Here is a 19859-nt window from a genome sequence, read left to right as displayed (position 1 = left end):
GTCTCTCTTTCATGTCTCTTTCTCACTTTCCTGTCTCTCTCTCTCTTTCCTTCATGTCTCTCTCTCTCTCTCTTACATGTCTCTCTCTCTCTTTCATGTGTCTCTCTCTCTTTAATGTCTCTCTCTCATGTCTCTCGCTCTCTCTCATGTCTGTCTCTCTCTCTCATGTCACACTCTGTCCGATTTTCTCTTTGTCGTGTCCTCTCTCTGATCCTGACCCATTGTCGATGCAAAACATCGATTTGCTCTGTTTGATTTGTGTTTAACAGATTCTAAGACGGAGACTGAAGTGAATACCAAACCAGACAGCTTTGATAACTATACCAAGCCTAATAATACAGGTGAGAGACCATGAGATCATAACCCTGAACCCTAATGTATACTAGCCCTTACCCTATTGTATACTGACCCTACCCCTAATGTATACGAAACCTAAACCTAATGCATACTGACCCTGAACCCTAATGCATACTGACCCGACCCCAAATGCATACTAACCCTAACCCGAATGTGTACTGACCCTAACCCTAATGGACACTGACCCTAACTCTAATGTATACTGACCCTGAACCCTAATGTATATTGACCCTAACCCTAATGTGTAAGGACCCTATACCTAACGTACACTAACCCTGAACCCAAATGTATACTGATCCTACCTCTAATGTATACTAACCCTAAACCTAATGTATACTTACTCTGAACCGCAATGAATACTGTCACTAAACGTAATGTATACTAACCCTAACACTAATGTGTTACGACCCTAAACCTAATGTATACTGACCCTAAGGCTAATGAATACTGACCCTAACCCTAATGTGTACTAACCCTGACCCGAATGTATACTAACCCTGAACTGTAATGTATACTGACCCGAACTCTAATGTATACTAACCCAATACCTAATGTATACTAACCCTGAACCCTAATGAATACTGACCCTAAAGCTAATGTATACTGACCCTGAACCTAATGTATACTGACCGTTACTCTATTGTATACTGACCCTGAACCATAATGTATAGTGACCCTTACCCAAATGTGTAATAACCCTAACCCTAATGTATACTACCCCTGACCCATAATGTATACTGACCCTGAACCCTAATGTGTACTAACCCTGAACCTGATGTATACTGACGCTGAACCCTAATGTATACTGAACCTAAACCTAATGTATACTAACCCTGAACAATAATGTATACTGACCCTGAACCCTAATGTATACCAACACTAACCCTAATGTATACTACACCTGACCCATAATGTATACTAACCCTGAACCGAATGAATACTGACCCTGAACCCTAATGTATACTAACCCTGAAACTAATGTATACTGACGCTGAACCCTAATGTATACTGACCCTAAACCTAATGTAAACTACCCCTGACCCATAATGTATACTGACCCTGAACCCTAATGTTTACCAACCCTAAATCTAATGTATACTGACAATGAACCCTAATGTATACAGACCCAAACCCTAATGTGCACTAGCCTTGAACCCAAATGTACACTAACCCTAATGCTAATGTACACCAAGCCTAACCCTAATGTATACTAACCCTGAACCATAATGTATACTGACGATGAACCCTAATGTATACATACCCAAACCCTAATGTATACTAACCCTGAACCATAATGTATACTGACCATCACCCTAATGTATAATAACCCTAACCCTAATGTACAGTAACCCTGAACGCAAATGTGCACTAACGCTAATGCCTAGCAACCCCAACCCTACTTTACACCAACCCTAACCCCAATGTACACTAACCCTAACCCTAAAGTATACCAACCCTAACCCCAATGTATCCTAACCCTGAACCATAATGTATACTGACCCTAACCCTAATGTATAATAACCCGAACCCTAATGTACAGTAACCCTGAACCTAAATGTACACTAACCCTAATGTATACCAACCCTAACCCTAATGTATTATAGCCCTGATCCATAATGTTTACTGACCCTGAACCCTAATGTATACTAACCCTGAACCATAATGTATACTGACCCTAACCCGAATGTATACCAACCCTAACCCTTATGTATACTGACCCTAACCCTAATGTAAACTAACCCTAAACCTAATGCATACAAACCCTGAACCCAAATGAATACTGACCCTAATGCTAATGTATACTGACCCTTAACCTAATGTATACTGACCCTAATGCTAATGTATACTGACCCTAACCCTAATGTGTAATGACCCTAACGCTAATGTATACTGACCCTAATGTGTACTGACCCTAACCAGAATGTGTACTAACCCTAACCCTAATGTATACTGACCCTAACCCTAATTAATACTGACGCTGAACCCTAATGTATACCAACCCGAACCCTAATGTGCAAGGAACCAAACTTAATGTATCCTGGCTCTAATGTATACTGACCCTAACGCTAATAATTACTAACCCTAATGTATACTCACCCTCACCCTAATGTATACTAACCCTGAACCCTAATGTATACTGACCCTAACCCTAATGTACACTGACCCTAATCCTAATGTATACTAACCCTGAACCCTAATGTATACTGACCCTAACTCTAATGTATACAAACCCTAAACCTAAAGTATACTAACCCTGAACCTTAATGAATACAGACACTAAAGCTAATGTATACTGAACCTAACTCTAATGTGTAAGGACCCTAACCCTGATGTATACAAACCCCAACCCTATTGTATACTGACCCTAACCCTAATGTGTACTAACCCAAACCCTAATGTATAGTAACCCTGAACCCTAATGTATACTGACCCTAACTCTAATGTATACTAACCCTAAACCTATGGTATGCTGACCTAAACCTAATGTATACTAACCATGAACCCGAATGAATAATGACCCTAAAGCTAATGTATACTGGCCCTAACCCTAATGTATACTGACCCTAACGCTAATGCATACTGACCATAACCCTAATGTATACTGACCCTATCCCTAATGAATACTGACCCTAGCCCTCATGTGTACTGACCCTAGCCCTAATGTATACCAACCCTAACTCTAATGTATGCTGACCCTAACTCTAATGTAAACTAACCCTAAACCTATGGTATGCTGACCTAAATCTAATGTATACTGACCTAACACTAATGTATATTAACCCTAACCCTAATGTATACTAACCCTGAACCCAAATGTACACTAACCCTAATGCCGAGCAACCCTAACCCTACTGTATACTAACCTGAACCCTCATGTAAACTAACCCTGAACCCAAATGTACACTAACCCTAATGTATGCTAACCCTGAGCCCTAATGTACACTAACCCTTAACCGTAATGTACACTAACCCTAATGCTAATGTACACCAAGCTATAACCCTAATGTACACTAACCCTAACCCTAATGTACAACAACCCTGAACACAAATGTACACTAACCCTAATGTATACTGACCCTAACCCTAATGTATACTAACCCTGAACCATAATGTATACTGACCCTAACCCTAATGAATCATAACCCTAACCCTAATGTACAGTAACACTAAACCCAAATGTACACGAATCCTAATGCCTAGCAACCCTAACCCTACTGTACACTAACCCTGAACCCTAATGTACACCATCCCTAATGTATACTAACCCTGAACCCTAATGTACACTGACCCTGAACCATAATGTTCACGAACCCTAACTCCGAATGTACATTAACCCTAACCCTGAAGTATACCAACCCGAACCCTAATGTATAATAACCATAAACCATTATGTATACTGACCCTAAACCCTAATGTATAATAACCCTAACCCTAATATACAGTAGCCCTGAACGTAAATGAACACGAACCCTAATGTATCCCAACACTAACCCTAATGTACAATAACCGTGAACCTAAATGTACACTAACCATAATGGATACCAACCCTGAACCCGAATGTATACTGACCCTAACCCTAATGTTTACTGACCCTAATCCTGATGTATACTAACCCTAATTCAAATCTATACGAACCCTGAACCCTTATGTATACGGACCCTAACCCTAATGTATACTGCCCTAACCCTAATGTATACTGACCCAAACCCTAATGTATACTGACCCTGGACCCTGATGTATAGTAACCCTGAACCCTAATGCATACTAACCCTGAACCCTACTGTATGCTGACCCTAACGCTAATGTATACTGAACCTGAACCCCAGTGTATACTGACCCTAACCCTAATGTTTAATGATCCTATCCCTAATGTATACTGACCCTGAACCCGAATGTAAACTGACCCTGAACCCTAATGTATACTGTCCCTAACCCTAATGTGTACTGACCCTGAACCCGAATGTATACTGACCCTAACCCAAATGTTTACTGACCCTAATCCAAATGTATACCACCCTGAACCCTAATGTATACTAACCCTGAACCCTAATGTATACTGACCCTGAACCCTAATGTATACTAACCGTGAACCCTAATTTATACTAACCCTGAACGCTGATGTATACTAACCCTGATCCTTAATGTATACTAACCCTGAACTCTGACGTATACTGACCCTGAACCCTACTGTATACTGGCACTGAACCCTAATGTATACTGACCCTGAACGCTAATATAGACTGACCCTAACCCGAATGTATACTAACCCTGAACCCTAATGTATACAAACACTAAGCCTAATGTATACTGACCCTGAACCCTAATGTATACTCACCCTAACCCTAATGTATTCGAACCCTGAACCCGAATGTATCCTGACCCTAACCTTAATGTATACTAACCCTGAACCTTAATGTATACTAGCCCTAAACCTAATGTATACTGACCCAGAACCCTATTGTATACTGACTCTGAACATTAATGTACACTAACTCTGAACCCTAATGTATACTGAACCTGAACCCTACTGTATACTGGCCCTGAACCCTAATGTATACTGACCCTAACCCTAATGTATACTAACCCTGAACCCGAATGTAGACGAACCCTAACCATAATGTATACTGACCTTGAAGCCTAATGTATACTGACCCTTACAGTAATGTATACGATCCCTGAACCCTAATGTATCCCTACCCTAACCCTAATGTATATTAACCCTGAACCCTAATGTATACTGACCCTAACCCTAATATTTACTGACCCTAACCCTAATGTACACTAACCCTGAGCCCTAATGTATACAAACCCTGAGCCCTCATGTATACTGAACCTCACCCTAATGTGTACTGACGCTAACCCTAATGTATACTGACCCTGAACCATAATGTATTCTGTCCTAACCCTAATGTATACTGACCCTATCCCTAAAGTATACTGACCCTAACCCTAATGTATACTAACCCTGAACCCGATTGTATGCAGACCCTAACCCTAATGTATACTAACACTGAACCCTAATGTATACTAACCCTGAACGCTGATGTATACTCACCCTGAGCCCTGATGTATCCTGACCCTCAACCCTACTGTATACTGACCCGGAACCCGAATGGATACTGACCCTGAACCCGAATGTATATTAACCCTGAACCTTATATATACAAACCCTGAACCCTAATGTATACTGATCCTGAACCTAATGTGTACTGACACTAACACTAATGTATACTAACCCTGAACCCGAATGTATGCTAACCCTAACCCTAATGTTTACTGACCCTAATCCTGATGTATACTAACCCTAATTCAAATCTATACTGAATCTGAACCCTAATGTATACTAATCCTGAACCCTAATGTATGCTTACCCTGAACCCTAATGTATACTGACCCTAACCCTAATGTATACTAACCCTGAACCCTAATGTAGACTCGCCCTGAACCCTAATGTATACTGACCCTAACCCTAATGTATATTGACCCTGAACCCTAATCTATACTAACCCTAACCCCAATGTATCCTGACCCTAACCCTAATGTATACTAACCCTGAACCTTAATGTGTACGAACCCTGAACCCTAATTTATACTGACCCAGAACCCTAATGTATATTAACCCTGAACCCTGATGTATGTTAACCCTGAACCCTGATGTATACTGACCCTGAACCTAATGTATACTGACCCTAACACTAATGTCTGCTGACCCTATCCCTACTGTATACTGGCCCTGAACGTGAATGTATACTGACCCTGAACCCTAATGTATACTGACCTTAACCCTAATGTATACTAACCCTGAACCCGAATGTATACTGACCCGAACCCTAATGTTTACTGACCCTAATCCTGATGTATACTAACCCTAATTCAAATCTATACTGACCCTGAACCCTAATGATATACTAACCCAGAACCCTAATGTATGCTGACCCTGAACCCGAATGTATACTGACCCTAACCCTAATGTAAACTAACCCTGAACCCTAATGTATACTAACACTAACCCGAATGTATACTGACCCTAACCCTAATGTATACTAACCCTGAACCCTAATGTATACTAACCCTGAACCCTAATGTATACTGACCCTAACCCTAATGTATATTGACCCTGAACCCTAATGTATACTGACCCTAACCCTAATGTATACTGACCCTATCCCTAATGTATTTTGACCCTGAACCCTAATGTATACTGACCCTGAACCCGAATGTATACTGACCCTGACCCGAATGCTTACTAACCCTGAACCCGAATGTATGCTGACCCTGACCCGAATGGCTACTGACCCTGAACCCGAATGTATGCCATCCCTAACCTGAGTGTATACTAACCCTATCCTTTCTGTATACTAACCCTAACATTAGTGTATACTAACCCTAATCCTAATGTATATTAATACTAACCGTTTTGTATACGAACCCCAATGTGCCCTAATCTAATGTACCCTAACCTTAATGCACCCGAACTCGAACACTGACCCCTACTGCCCAAAATATGGAATTTAAATTGGGGTAAGTTGAACATTTATTGAAATAATATTAGCACAGACAGGACTAGAGACATCATTAAAATGTAATCAGTAAAATAATTCGTTTGTTAAACGCCATAACGATGGCAGAGTAGGCGATGTGTGGCAGCTGCAGAATGTGGGAGCTGGTGGATACCAGTGTGATCCAGGGCAAACACGCCTGTCGTAAGTAGCTGCAGCTTGAGGAGCTTTGGCTCAGAGACATTGAACTGGAGGTCGAGCTCCAGATACTGCGACACATCAGGGAGGGGGAAAGTTACCTGGTCACTTTGTAGCAGGAGATAGTCACACCCCTTAGGATAGGGTCTTCTGATTTGTTCAGTGGTCAGGAACAGGAGAGTGTGACTGCGAGTGAGGCAGGTAAGGGTATCGAGAAGTCAGAAGTGGAGGACCCTCAGCCCTTGCAGTTGTCAAAGAAGTTCGAGGTTCTTGCAGCTTGTATGGACAAGAGCGAGGGGTTCAGGGTGAATGTGTGAACTCACCAAGGCACCATGGTACAGGAAGCCATTCCAGTTGGGGGAGTAATTAGGAATGTAGTGGTAATAGGGGGCAGTATAGTCAGGGGGATAGACATAGTTCTGTGCAGCCCAAAGCGAGACTCCAGAAGGCTGTGTTGCCTGCCCGCTGTCTGGATTCGGGACATCTGCTCCGGGCTGGAGAGAAACTAGCAGTGGGAGGGGGAGGATCCAGTTGTCATGGTCCACGTGGGTACCAATGACATAGATAGGACTGGGAAAAAGGTTCTATTTAGGGAGTATGAGCAGCTAGGGGCGAAGTTAAAAAGCAGAACCTCAAAGGTAATATTCTCTGAATTCTTACCTGAGCCACAAGCAAATTGGAGTCGGGTAAATAAGATTAGAGAGTAAAATGCGTGGCTGCAAGATTGGTGTCGGAGAAAAGGGTTTCAATTCATGGGGCACTGGCAGCAGTACTGGGGAAAGTCGGATCTGTCATATTGGGATGGTCTTCACTCGAACTATGCTGGGACCAGTGTTCTGGTGAGTCATATAACTAGGGCTTTAAGCGAGGGCTGTAAAATAAAAAGTGGAACGAAGGATCAAGCAAGGGAAGATATGATAAATTAAAGAGAGAGGAAAAGGCAAGAGAGATCGGTAGAAATAAGGGAACACATAACCTGTGTGTGGCAGGAAGGGTCAGAGCGTACAAACTTACACGTGCACCAGCAGATAAGGTTAGAGGTTGTGAAAATAATAAAAAGACAGAATTAAAGGCACTCTATCAGAATGCACACAGCATTCGCAAAAAGATGGATGAATGACGGCACAAATAGTAGTAAACAGGTATGATCTAATTGCCATTACAGAGACATGGCTGCAGGGTGACAAGACAGGGAACTGAAAGTCCAAGGGTATTCAACATTTAGGAAGGACAGGCAAAAGAGGAAAGGAGGTGGGCTAGCACTGCTAATAAAGGATCAGATCAGTATATTACTGAGAGAGAATCTTAGATCGAAGGAGCAAGAGCTAGAATCAGTTTGGGTGGAGCTAAGAGACAGCAAAGGGCAGAAAACATTGGCTGTCGTTGTTATCGGCCCACAAAGAGTAGTGGTAAAGTAGGATATGATATACATCAGGAAATTAGAGGTGCATGAAACAAGGGTAATACTGTATTCACGGGGCACTTCAATCTGCATATAGACGGGGTAAACCTAATTAGCACTAATGCTGTGGAGGATGAATTCCTGGAATGTATACGAGATGGTTTCCCAGAACAGTATGCTTAGTAACAACCAGAGAATGAGTTATTTTAGATCTGGTATTGTGCAATGAGATAGGGCTAATTAATAATCTGGTTGGAAAGGCACCTTTAGGGAAGAGTGACCATAATGTAATAGAATTGTATTTTAGGCTTGCAAGTGATGTAATTCAATCCAAAACTATGATCTTAAATCTAAACAAAGGAAACTACAAAGGTATGAGGGCAAATTGGCTGCGGTAGATTGGGAAATTATATTAAAAATGTGATGTTCGACAGGCATGCTAGCATTTGAAGAATTAATACATGGTTTACAACGGATTCCATTCCTTTGAGGCACAAAAACCCAGCAGGAAATGTAACAAGGTTAAAGATTATATTAGATCAAAGGAAGAGGCGTATAAAGTTGCTAAACTGTAGTAAGTCTGAGGATTGGGAGCCTTTTAGACTTCAGCAAAGGAGGACCAAGAAACCGATAGAGAATATAGAATAACAAAAACATAAAAACGGACCATAAAAGCTTCTGTAGGTATGCAAAAAGGAAACGATTAGCAAAGATAACTGTGGGCCCTTACAAGCAGAGTAAGGAGAATTTATCATGGTGAACAAGGAAGTGGCTGAGAAACTAAACAAATATTTCTGTCTGTCTTCACAGTGGAAGATGCAAAAATGCTCCCAGAAATGCTAGAGAAACAAGGGACTAGTGCGAAGGAGGAACTGAAGGAGCTTAGCAGAAGTAAAAAAAAAGTCGGACAGGGGAAATTAATGAGACTCGAAGTTAATAAATCCCCTGCACCTGATGATCTGCACTGCACTTGGTTCTGGTGTCCATATCTCTTGGTTAGACCACACTTGGAGCACTGTACATACTTCTGGTCTCCATATCCCTTGGATAGACCACACTTGGAGCACTGTACACAGTTCCAGTATCCATATCCCTTGGTTAAACCACACTTGGAGAACTGTACACAGTTCTGCTCTCCATATCCCTTGGTTAGACCACACTTGGAGCACTGAATACAGTTCCAGTCTACATATCCCTTGGTTTGACCACACTTGGAGCACTGTACACAGTTCTGGTGTCCATATCCTTTGGTTAGACCACACTTGGAGCACTGTACACAGTTCCAGTCTCCATATCCCTTGGTCAGACCACATTTGGAGCACTGTACACAGTTCCGGTCTCCATATCCCTTTGTTAAACCACACTTGAAGCAATGTACACAGTTCTGGTCTCCTTAACCCTTAGTTAGACCGCACTTGGAGCACTGGGCACAGTTCCAGTCTCCATATCCCTTGGTTAGACCACACTTGGACTACTGTGCACAGTTCTGGCCTCCATATCCCTTAGTTAGACCACACCTGGAGCACTGTGCACATTTCTGGTCTCCATATCCCTTGGTTAGACCACACTTGGAGCACTGTGCACTGTTCCGGTCTCCATATCCCTTGGTGAGACCACACTTGGAGCACTGTGTACAGTTGTGGTCCCCATATCCCTTGGTTAGGCCACACTTCGAGCATTGTGCACAGTACTGGTCTCCATATCCCTTGGTTAGACCACACTTGGAGCACTGTGCACAGTTCGAGTCTCCATATCCCTTGTTTATAACACACTTGGAGCATTGTGTACCATTCTGATCTCTGTTTTCCTTGGTTAGACCACACGTGGAGCACTGTTCACAGTTCTGGTCTCCATATCTCTTGGTGAGATCATACTTGGAGCACTGTGCACAGTTCTGGTCTCCATATCATTTGGTTATACCACACCTGGAGCACTGTGCACAGTTCCAATCTCCATATCCCTTGGTTAGACCACATTTGGAGCACTGTGCACAGTTCTGGTCTCCAAATCCTTTGGTTAGACCACATTTGGAGCACTGTGCACAGTTCTGGTCTCCAAATCCTTTGGTTAGACCCACACTTGGAGCACTGTACACAGTTCCAGTCTCCATATCCCTTGGTCAGACCACATTTGGAGCACTGTGCACAGTTCTGGTCTCCAAATCCTTTGGTTAGACCCACACTTGGAGCACTGTACACAGTTCCGGTCTCCTTATCCCTTAGTTAGACCACACTTGGAGCACTGGGCACAGTTCCAGTCTCCATATCCCTTGGTTAGACCACACTTGGAGCACTGTGCACAGTTCTGGTCTCCATATCCCTTGGTTAGACCACACTTGGAGCACTGTGCACAGTTCGAGTCTCCATATCCCTTGTTTAGAACACACTTGGAGCATTGTGTACCAGTCTGGTCTCCGTTATCCTTGGTTAGACCACAAGTGGAGCACTGTTCACAGTTCTGGTCTCCATATCCGTTGGTTATACCACACCTGGAGCAGTCTGCACAGTTCCAATCTCCATATCTCTTGGTTAGACCACACTTGGAGCATTGTGTACCATTCTGATCTCTGTTTTCCTTGGTTAGACCACACGTGGAGCACTGTTCTCAGTTCCGCTCTCCATATCCCTTGGTTAGACCACTATTGGAGCACTGTGCACAGTTGTGTTCTCCTCATACCTTGGTAAGATCACACATGGAGAACTGGGCACAGTTCCGGTCTCCATATCTCTTCGTTAGACCACACTTGGAGCACTGTGCACAGTTCCGGTCTCCATATCCCTTGGTTAAACCACACTTGGAGCACTGTACGCAGTTACAGTCTCCATAACCATTAGTTAGACCACACTTGGAGCACTGCACACAGTTCCACTCTCCATATCCCTTGGTTAGACCACACTTGGAGAACGGTGCACAGTTCTGATCTCCATATCCCTTGGTTAAACCACACTTGGAGCACTGTACACAGTTCCAGTCTCCATATCCCTTAGTTAGATCACATCTGGATCACTGTGCGCAGTTCTGGTCTCCATATCCCTTGGTTAGACAACACTTGCAGCACTGTGCACGGTTCCCGTCTCCATATCCCTTGGTTAGACCATACTTGGAGCATTGTGCACAGTTCTGGTCTCCATATCCCTTAGTTAGACCACACTTGGAGCACTGTGCACAGTTCGAGTCTCCATATCCCTTGTTTAGACCACACTTGGAGCATTGTGCACAGTTCTGGTCTCCATATCCCTTAGTTGGACCACACTTGGAGCACTGTGCACAGTTCGAGTCTCCATATCCCTTGTTTAGACCACACTTGGAGTATTGTGTACCACTCTGGTCTCCGTTTTCCTTGGTTAGACCACACGTGGAGCACTGTGCACAGTTCTGGTCTCCATATCCTTTGGTTAGACCCACACTTGGAGCACTGTGTACAGTTCTGGTCTCCATATCCCTTGGTTAGACCAACCTTGGAGCACTGTGCACCGTTCCGGTCTCCATATCCTTTGGTTAGACCACACTTGGAGCACTGTGCACTTTTGTAGTCTCCGCATACCTTGGTTATATCACACATGGAGAACTGTGCACAGTTCCAGTCTCCATATCCCTTGGTTATACCATGCTTGGAGCTCTATGCAAAGTTCCAATCTCCATATCCCCTGATTAGACCACACTTGGAGCATTTTGCACAGTCCCGGTCTCCATATCCCTGGGTTACACCACAGTTGGAGCACTGTGCACAGTTCCAGTCTCCATATCCCTTTGTTAGATCACACTTGGAGCACTATGCACAGTTCCAGTCTCCATATCCCTTGATTGGACCACACTTGGAGCACTGTGCACAGTCCCCGTCTCCATATCCCTGGGTTATACCACAGTTGGAGCACTGTGCACAGTTCCAGTCTCCATATCCCTTTGTTAGATCACACTTGGAGCACTGTGCACAGTTCTGGTCTCCATATCCCTTGGTTAGACCCACACCTGGAGCACTGTGCACAGTTACAGTCTCCATATCCCTTGGTTAGACAACATTTGGAGCACTGTGCTTTGTTCCAGTCTCCATATTCCTTGGTTAGACCCACACTTAGAGCACTGTGCACAGTTCCAGTCTCCATATCCCTTGGTTAGACCAACATTGGGAGCACTGTGACTTAGTTGAATGATAGCAGAACTGGGAAGTTACGGCAATCAGGAAAGACTGAACGGACTTGGACTCTTTTCAGTAGAAAAGGGCAGACTGAGGGATGACCTGACAGATGTCTTTAAAATCATGGACATTTCGATGGGACTGATGTATAGAAGATGTTTGTGAGATCAGATCTCGGGACCGTCAATATAAGATAGTAATAAATCCAGACAGGGAATTCAGTAGAAACATCTTTCCCCAAAGAGTGGTGAGAATGTGCAACTCTCTCCCACAGGGATTGGGTGAGGTTAATAGTGTGGATGTATTTAAGGGGGAAGCTGGAGAAACACATGGGAGAGAAAGGAATAGAAGAATATGACTCTCAATCTCTCTGTCTGTCTCTCCTTTCCGGGATCTTACTCTCTGTCTGTCTGTCTGTCTCTCTTTCCTGATATATCTCTGTCTCTCTCTTTTCCTTGTTCAATCCAACAGGACAATATTAAACTGGTCCAGTTCTGAGACATCAGTATAGACTGTTCATATTAAGATGTATTCTCTTTCACAGATGGGGAACACCAGGTCGAACATCATTCCAGCATCATTGGAATTGTCATATCCGTTCCCATCGCTTTTGTTTTTTCTCTTTGCCTCTGGAAAATCTCGAAAAGTCAGTGAGTATAAATTTAATTTAATCTCTCTTTGACCCTCTGTATCTAATCCCTATGTTTTTAGGACTTGCATAAAGCAATATATCATCACTGTGTCTAACCTGCTTTCTTTCAGCAACCAAAACCTGAGGAACCGCCCCTTCAAATACTCAAAGAGGGGCTGCAACCACGCACACTCCATATATACATGGAACACGGACTCGTCCAGGCCACAGAAAGTACAGGCGGCCAGGGAGTCCGTGAACCTGCTTAAAAGTCTGTTGCACGGGACTGCCCTGTGCAACACCCTCCACCCCAGGTCCCCAATGTCAAGGGGGAGGACTCCCATGGAGAGAGACCTCCATCGGGGTTTCCCCTTGCCGCCAGATGGCAACGCGGACCACCAGGGCATGTCCGGCTGGCTGACGAGTGAGAGGAAGTGGAGAGTGTGCAGGAGCAGCCCGTACAGGAACCCCTCCACGCCGGTTGGAATGGCACGGAGGACATTTCCAATAGGCAGCTCGGTTTGTGCTGGACCGGCTCCCGAGGAGGGTATCAGGTCCTCGTTCCGAAGTGCACGTTCCAGAGGCTGTTCTCCCGAAGACCGAGCAGGACTGGAGTGAGCCCGGTCTTTACCTCCCCCAGATGGTGCAGGTGGGGAAGGAGGAGCTCACCAGGAATGAAGGGCGGAACGTTGCATAAAATGACCCTTTGCACCGTGGCCTCCAGGGGGTCCACTGGAAGAAAGGTCCCGCCCATGGTGAGCCCCTTGTTCAGAGCCAGGGTCACCGCCCGCTCGGTCTTCAGGAAAAACACTGCCTTCCCGTACATTTTAGAGGCTGCAACAATGGCTGAAGGGCCGAAAATCTTGGCCATTGCCTTTACACATGCCTCTATTGACATATTGGGGTGGACGTAGCTCTTGACCCCATGCTTCGATGTTATTAATGCAAATGGTGATGGGGCAACAGGTGCAGCTGCAGCAGCCACAACATCCATGCGAGAAGACCCCGCCACCAGTGAAGAGCGGCTTGCCATGGGGTCGCAGAGCCACACCCACTGCCAAGAAACAAAGCACAATACAATTTCTTTCTTTAAAAAACTGAAGCAATTTGATGGGAGGGTGGGAGCAGAGCAGGATAGGGGTGAAAAGGAGAGGAGAGGATAGGTGGCCGAGGGTTGCAAGGGAGAGAACAACTGAGAGGATGTTGCTGTACGATCGGTGGTTGGAGCACATTGCTGCAGAGTCCACCATCCTGTCTTCCAGTTAGGGGAGGGCTCTTCGCTCGGGTCGGCTAGAGCCGCCCGGTTCTCTCCTATTCCTGCTGTTGTTAAAGAGTTTCTCAGCAGGGCAGCTCCAGTCATCCCGAGCCACACAGTTGGGGGTGGGGAGGGAGCCCCCTTTGTGCAGGATGGCAGATAAACACACGAGCAAATACAAGGGCTCCCGATAGAATTTGGCAGCCCCACCCCTGGATCTTCCGGTGCCTTCTCCCTCCCCCAACAGTCCAAACAACAAACAGTTCTCTGGTGCTCCAACACCCACCTCTCCAAAATGACTTTCAGGTCTTCCCTGTTCTTGTAAAAATAGCAACAGTTCCACAGTTGAAGCTGGAAGTTGCCGCTCTCTCCACTCTCCTGTCCAGTTCCAGCTCCCACAGCCTGCTCGAGTGCAGTTGTTCTCCCTGACTGCACACAGGAAGTGCTCCCAACTCTCCAGCCAATCCCGAGTGTCCTTGTCCTGGGAGTGTTTGGGACAGAGTAGAGGGAGCTTTACTCTGCATCTAACATGACTGACCCTCTGACAGTGCAGCTCACCCTCAGTACTGACCCTGTGACAGTGCATCTCAGCCTCAGTACTGACCCTCCGACAGTACAGCGCACCCTCAGCACTGACCCTCTGACAGTTCAGCTCACCCTCAGTTCTGACCCTCTGACAGAGCAGTGCTCCCTCAGTACTGACCCTCTGACAGTGCAGCCCTCCTTCAGTACTGACCCTCTGACAGCGCAGCACTCCCTCAGTACTGACTCTCTGAAAGTGCAGCGCTCCCTCAGTACTGACCCTCTGACAGTGCGGTACACCCTCAGTACTGACCTTCCGACAGTGCGGCACTCCCCCAGTGCTGACTCTCTGACAGTGCTGAACTCCGTCAGTACTGACCCTCTGACAGTGCAGCATTCCCTCAGTACTGTCCCTCCGACAGTGCAGAGCACCCTCAGTACTGACCCTCCAACACTGCAGCGCTCGCTCAGTACTGACACTCTGACCATGCAACACTCCCTCAGGACTGACCCTCTGACAGTGCAGCATTTCCTCACTGCTGACCCTCTGACAGTTCAGCATTACCTCAGTTCTGACCCTCTGACAGTGCAGCATTCCCTCAGTACTGACCCTCTGACAGTGCAGCGCTCCCTCGGTACTGACCCTCTCACAGTGCAGCGCTCCCTCAGTCCTGACCCTCCGACAGTGCAGCACTCACTCAGTCCTGATCCTCTGACAATGCAGCGCTCCCTCAGTACTGACACTCTGACAGTGCACTGCTCCCTCAGTACTGACACTCTGACAGTGCAGCACTCCCTCAGTGGTCTAAGTAGATTATCCCCCATGTTCTGCCGTCTCTGTAAGTAAGTGAAGTACCTCAAGCATGGAGCTGTTCTGTTAATGGAGGAATTTGATCACTTGCGGGATGGATTGCGTCCCCGCACTCACAGGCGAATGTCCTGTGGGCTTTGTTACTTATCTGGTGCCAGGGTGTACAATGTCCTCACTATTCTGTAGCCACCTGACTACGTGGGGAGATTTAATGTCTTTTCAGTTTATTATATAGAAAGATTGACTCTCTCCCGATATCTCTCCGTCTCTGACAGGTTGTGCGATGGAGTTAGAAGAAGGAGACAATCCTCGACAGTTTAAACTGATCAATAAATGGAGGAACTCTCCGGGATTTTTAATGTCTCTGTGTTCTTGAATGATGGATTTCACAGGAGGAATGTTTATGGAATATTAAACAGGTCACATGTCCCAGATACTTCGGTCAGTCACATCATGTACACTCTCCCCTATCACAGTCTCTGCGCCCCCATTCAATCTCCCACAGCCCATGTACACTCTCCCCTAGCACAGTCTCTACGCCCCCATTCAATCTCCCATAGCCCATGTACACTCTCAATTATTACAGTCTCTAAACCCCCATTCAATCTCCCACAGCCCATGTTCAATCTCCCCTATCACCGTCTCTACATCCCCATTCAAACTCCCACAGCCCAAGTACACTGTCCTCTATCACAGTCTCTACATCCCGATTCAATCTCCCACAGCTCATGTACACGCTCCCCTAACACAGTTTCTACTTCCCCATTCAATCTCCCACAGCCCATGCACAATCTCCCCTATCACAGTCTCGACATCCCCATTCAAACTCCCGCAGCCCATGTACACTCTCCCCATCACAGTCTCTACACCCCCATTCAATCTCCCACAGCCCATGTAAACTCTCCCCGATCACAGTCTCTGCACCCCCATTCAATCTCCAAGAGCCCATGTACACTCTCCCTGATCACAGTCTCTGCATCCCCATTCAATCTCCCACAGCCCATGTACACTCTCCACTATCACAGTCTCTACACCCGTATTCAATCTCCCACAACCCATGTACACTCTCCCTCACCACAGTCTCTGCACCGCCATTCAACCCCCTTCCACAGCCCATGTGCACTGTCCCTTAGCTCTTTCTCAACCCACACTTCCGCAGGGAGATATCTGTACACTGACTGGTGTCTCGCAGTCCCCTCTCTCAGGGCGATATCTGTACACTGACTGGTGTCTCTCAGTCCCCTCTCTCAGGGTGATATGTGTACACTGACTGGTGTCTCTCAGCCCCTCCCTCAGGGTGATATTTGTACACTGACTGGTGTCTCTCAGTCCCTCTCTCTCAGGGAGATATCTGTACACTGACTTGTGTCTCTCAGTCCCCTCTCCCAGGGTGATATCTGTACACTGACTGGTGTCTCTCAGTCCCCTCTCTCAGGGTGATATGTGTACACTGACTGGTGTCACTCAGCCCCTCCCTCAGGGTGATATCTGTACACTGACTGGTGTCTCTCAGTCCCTCTCTCTCAGGGAGATATCTGTACACTGACTTGTGTCTTTCAGTCCCCTCTCTCAGGGTGATATCTGTACACTGACTGGTGTCTCTCAGTCCCCTCTATCAGGGTGATATCTCTCCACTGACTGGTGTCTCTCAGTCCCCTCTCTCAGGGTGATATCTGTGCACTGACTGTTGTCTCTCACTCCCTCTCTCTGAGGGTGATATGTGTACATTGACTGGTGTCTTTCAGTCCCTCTCTCTCAGGGTGATATGTGTACACAGACAGGTGTCGCTCAGTCCCTCTCTCTCAGGGAGATATCAGTACACTGACTGGTGTCTCTCAGTTCCACTCTCTCAAGGTGATAGCTGTACACTGACTGGTGTCTCTCAGTCCCCTCTATCAGGGTGATATCTGTGCACTGACTGGTGTCTCTCAGTCCCCTCTCTCAGGGTGATATGTGTACACTGACTGGTGTCTCCCAGCCCCTCTCTCTCAGGGAGATATCTGTACACTGACTTGTGTCTTTCAGTCCCCTCTCTCAGGGTGATATGTGTACATTGACTGGTGTCTTTCAGTCCCTCTCTCTCAGGTTGATATGTGTACACAGACAGGTGTCTCTCAGTCCCTCTCTCAGGGAGATATCAGTACACTGACTGGTGTCTCTCAGTCCCACTCTCTCAGGGTGATAGCTGTACACTGACTGGTGTCTCTCAGTCCCTCTCTGACAGTGATATCTGTCCATTGACTGGTGTCTCTCAGTCCCTCTCTCTCAGGGTGATATGTGTACACAGACTGGTGTCTTTCAGTCCCTCTCTCTCAGGGTGATATGTGTGCACTGACTGGTGTCTCTCAGTCCCTCTCTCTCAGGGTGATATCTGTACACTGACTGGTGTCTCTCAGTCCCCTCTCTCAGGGTGATCTGTGTACACTGACTGGTGTCACTCAGCCCCTCCCTCAGGGTGATATCTGTACACTGACTGGTGTCTCTGAGTCCCTCTCTCTCAGGGTGATATGTGTACACTGATTGGTGTCTTTCAGTCCCCTCTCTCAGGGTGATATCTGTACACTGACTGGTGTCTCTCAGTCCCCTCCATCAGGGTGATATCTCTGCACTGACTGGTGTCTCTCAGTCCCCTCTCTCAGGGTGATATCTGTCCACTGACTGTTGTCTCTCACTCCCTCTCTCTGAGGGTGATATGTGTACATTGACTGGTGTCTTTCAGTCCCTCTCTCTCAGGGTGATATGTGTACACAGACAGGTGTCTCTCAGTCCCTCTCTCTCAGGGAGATATCAGTACACTGACTGGTGTCTCTCAGTTCCACTCTCTCAGGGTGATAGCTGTACACTGACCGGTGTCTCTCAGTCCCCTCTATCAGGGTGATATCTGTGCACTGACTGGTGTCTCTCAGTCCCCTCTCTCAGGGTGATATCTGTACACTGACTGGTGTCTCTCAGTCCCCTCTCTCAGGGTGATATGTGTACACTGACTGGTGTCTCTCAGCCCCTCCCTCAGGGTGATATGTGTACATTGACTGGTGTCTTTCAGTCCCTCTCTCTCAGGTTGATATGTGTACACAGACAGGTGTCTCTCAGTCCCTCTCTCAGGGAGATATCAGTACACTGACTGGTGTCTCTCAGTCCCACTCTCTCAGGGTGATAGCTGTACACTGACTGGTGTCTCTCAGTCCCTCTCTCTCAGGGTGATATCTGTACACTGACTGGTGTCTCTCAGTCCCCTCTCTCAGGGTGATATGTGTACACTGACTGTTGTCTATCAGTCCCTTCTCTCAGGGTGATATGTGTACACTGACTTGTGTCTCTCAGTCCCTCTCTGACAGTGATATCTGTCCAGTGACTGGTGTCTCTCAGTCCCTCTCTCTCAGGGTGACATGTGTACACAGACTGGTGTCTTTCAGTCCCTCTCTCTCAGGGTGATATGTGTGCACTGACTGGTGTCTCTCAGTCCCTCTCTCTCAGGGTGATATCTGTACACTGACTGGTGTCTCTCAGTCCCTCTCTCACAGGGAGATATCTGTACACTGACTGGTGTCTCTCAGTCCCCTCTCTCAGGGTGATATCTGTACACTGACTGGTGTCTCTCAGTCCCCTCTCTCAGGGTGATATCTGTGCACTGACTGGTGTCTCTCTTAATCCCTCTCTCTCAGGGTGATATGTGTACACTGACTGATGTCTCTCAGTCCCTTCTCTCAGGGTGATATCTGTACACTGACTGGTGTCCCTCTGTCCCTCTCTCTCAGGGAGATATCTGTACACTGATTGGTGTCTCTCAGTCCCCTCTCTCAGGGTGATATCTGGAGACTGACTGGTGTCTCTCAGTCCCTCTCTCTCAGGGTGATATGTGTACACTGACTGGTGTCTTTCAGTCTCTCTCTCAGGGTGATATCTGCACACTGACTGGTGTGTCTCAGGGCGATATCTGTGCACTGACTGGTGTCTCTCAGTCCCTCTCTCTCACGGTGATATCTGTCCACTGACCTGTGTCATTCAGTCCCTCTCTCTGAGCGTGATATCTGTATACTGGTGTCTGTCA

At 46.3% G+C, this 19859-nt stretch overlaps 1 protein-coding gene across 1 annotated transcript in view; it reads left to right on the top strand.

Moving 5' to 3' along the window:
- LOC137345319 (CD276 antigen homolog) overlaps positions 1-16170 on the top strand; it is a 38985-nt gene extending 22815 nt beyond the window's left edge. Inside the window, exons 6-8 of the mRNA XM_068008817.1 lie at positions 270-341; positions 13137-13242; positions 16087-16170. Of these exons, the coding sequence (XP_067864918.1) occupies positions 270-341; positions 13137-13242; positions 16087-16132 (224 nt within the window). The 3' untranslated portion in view covers positions 16133-16170. The remainder of the gene's footprint in view (positions 1-269; positions 342-13136; positions 13243-16086) is intronic.
- The last annotated feature ends 3689 nt before the right edge of the window (positions 16171-19859 follow it).

Source organism: Heterodontus francisci, chromosome 28 (assembly GCF_036365525.1).
Source record: "Heterodontus francisci isolate sHetFra1 chromosome 28, sHetFra1.hap1, whole genome shotgun sequence".
Classification (NCBI taxonomy): Eukaryota; Metazoa; Chordata; class Chondrichthyes; order Heterodontiformes; family Heterodontidae; genus Heterodontus; species Heterodontus francisci.
The sequence above is the reverse complement of the archived record's forward strand: the minus strand, read 5'-3'. Positions and strand labels throughout refer to the sequence as shown.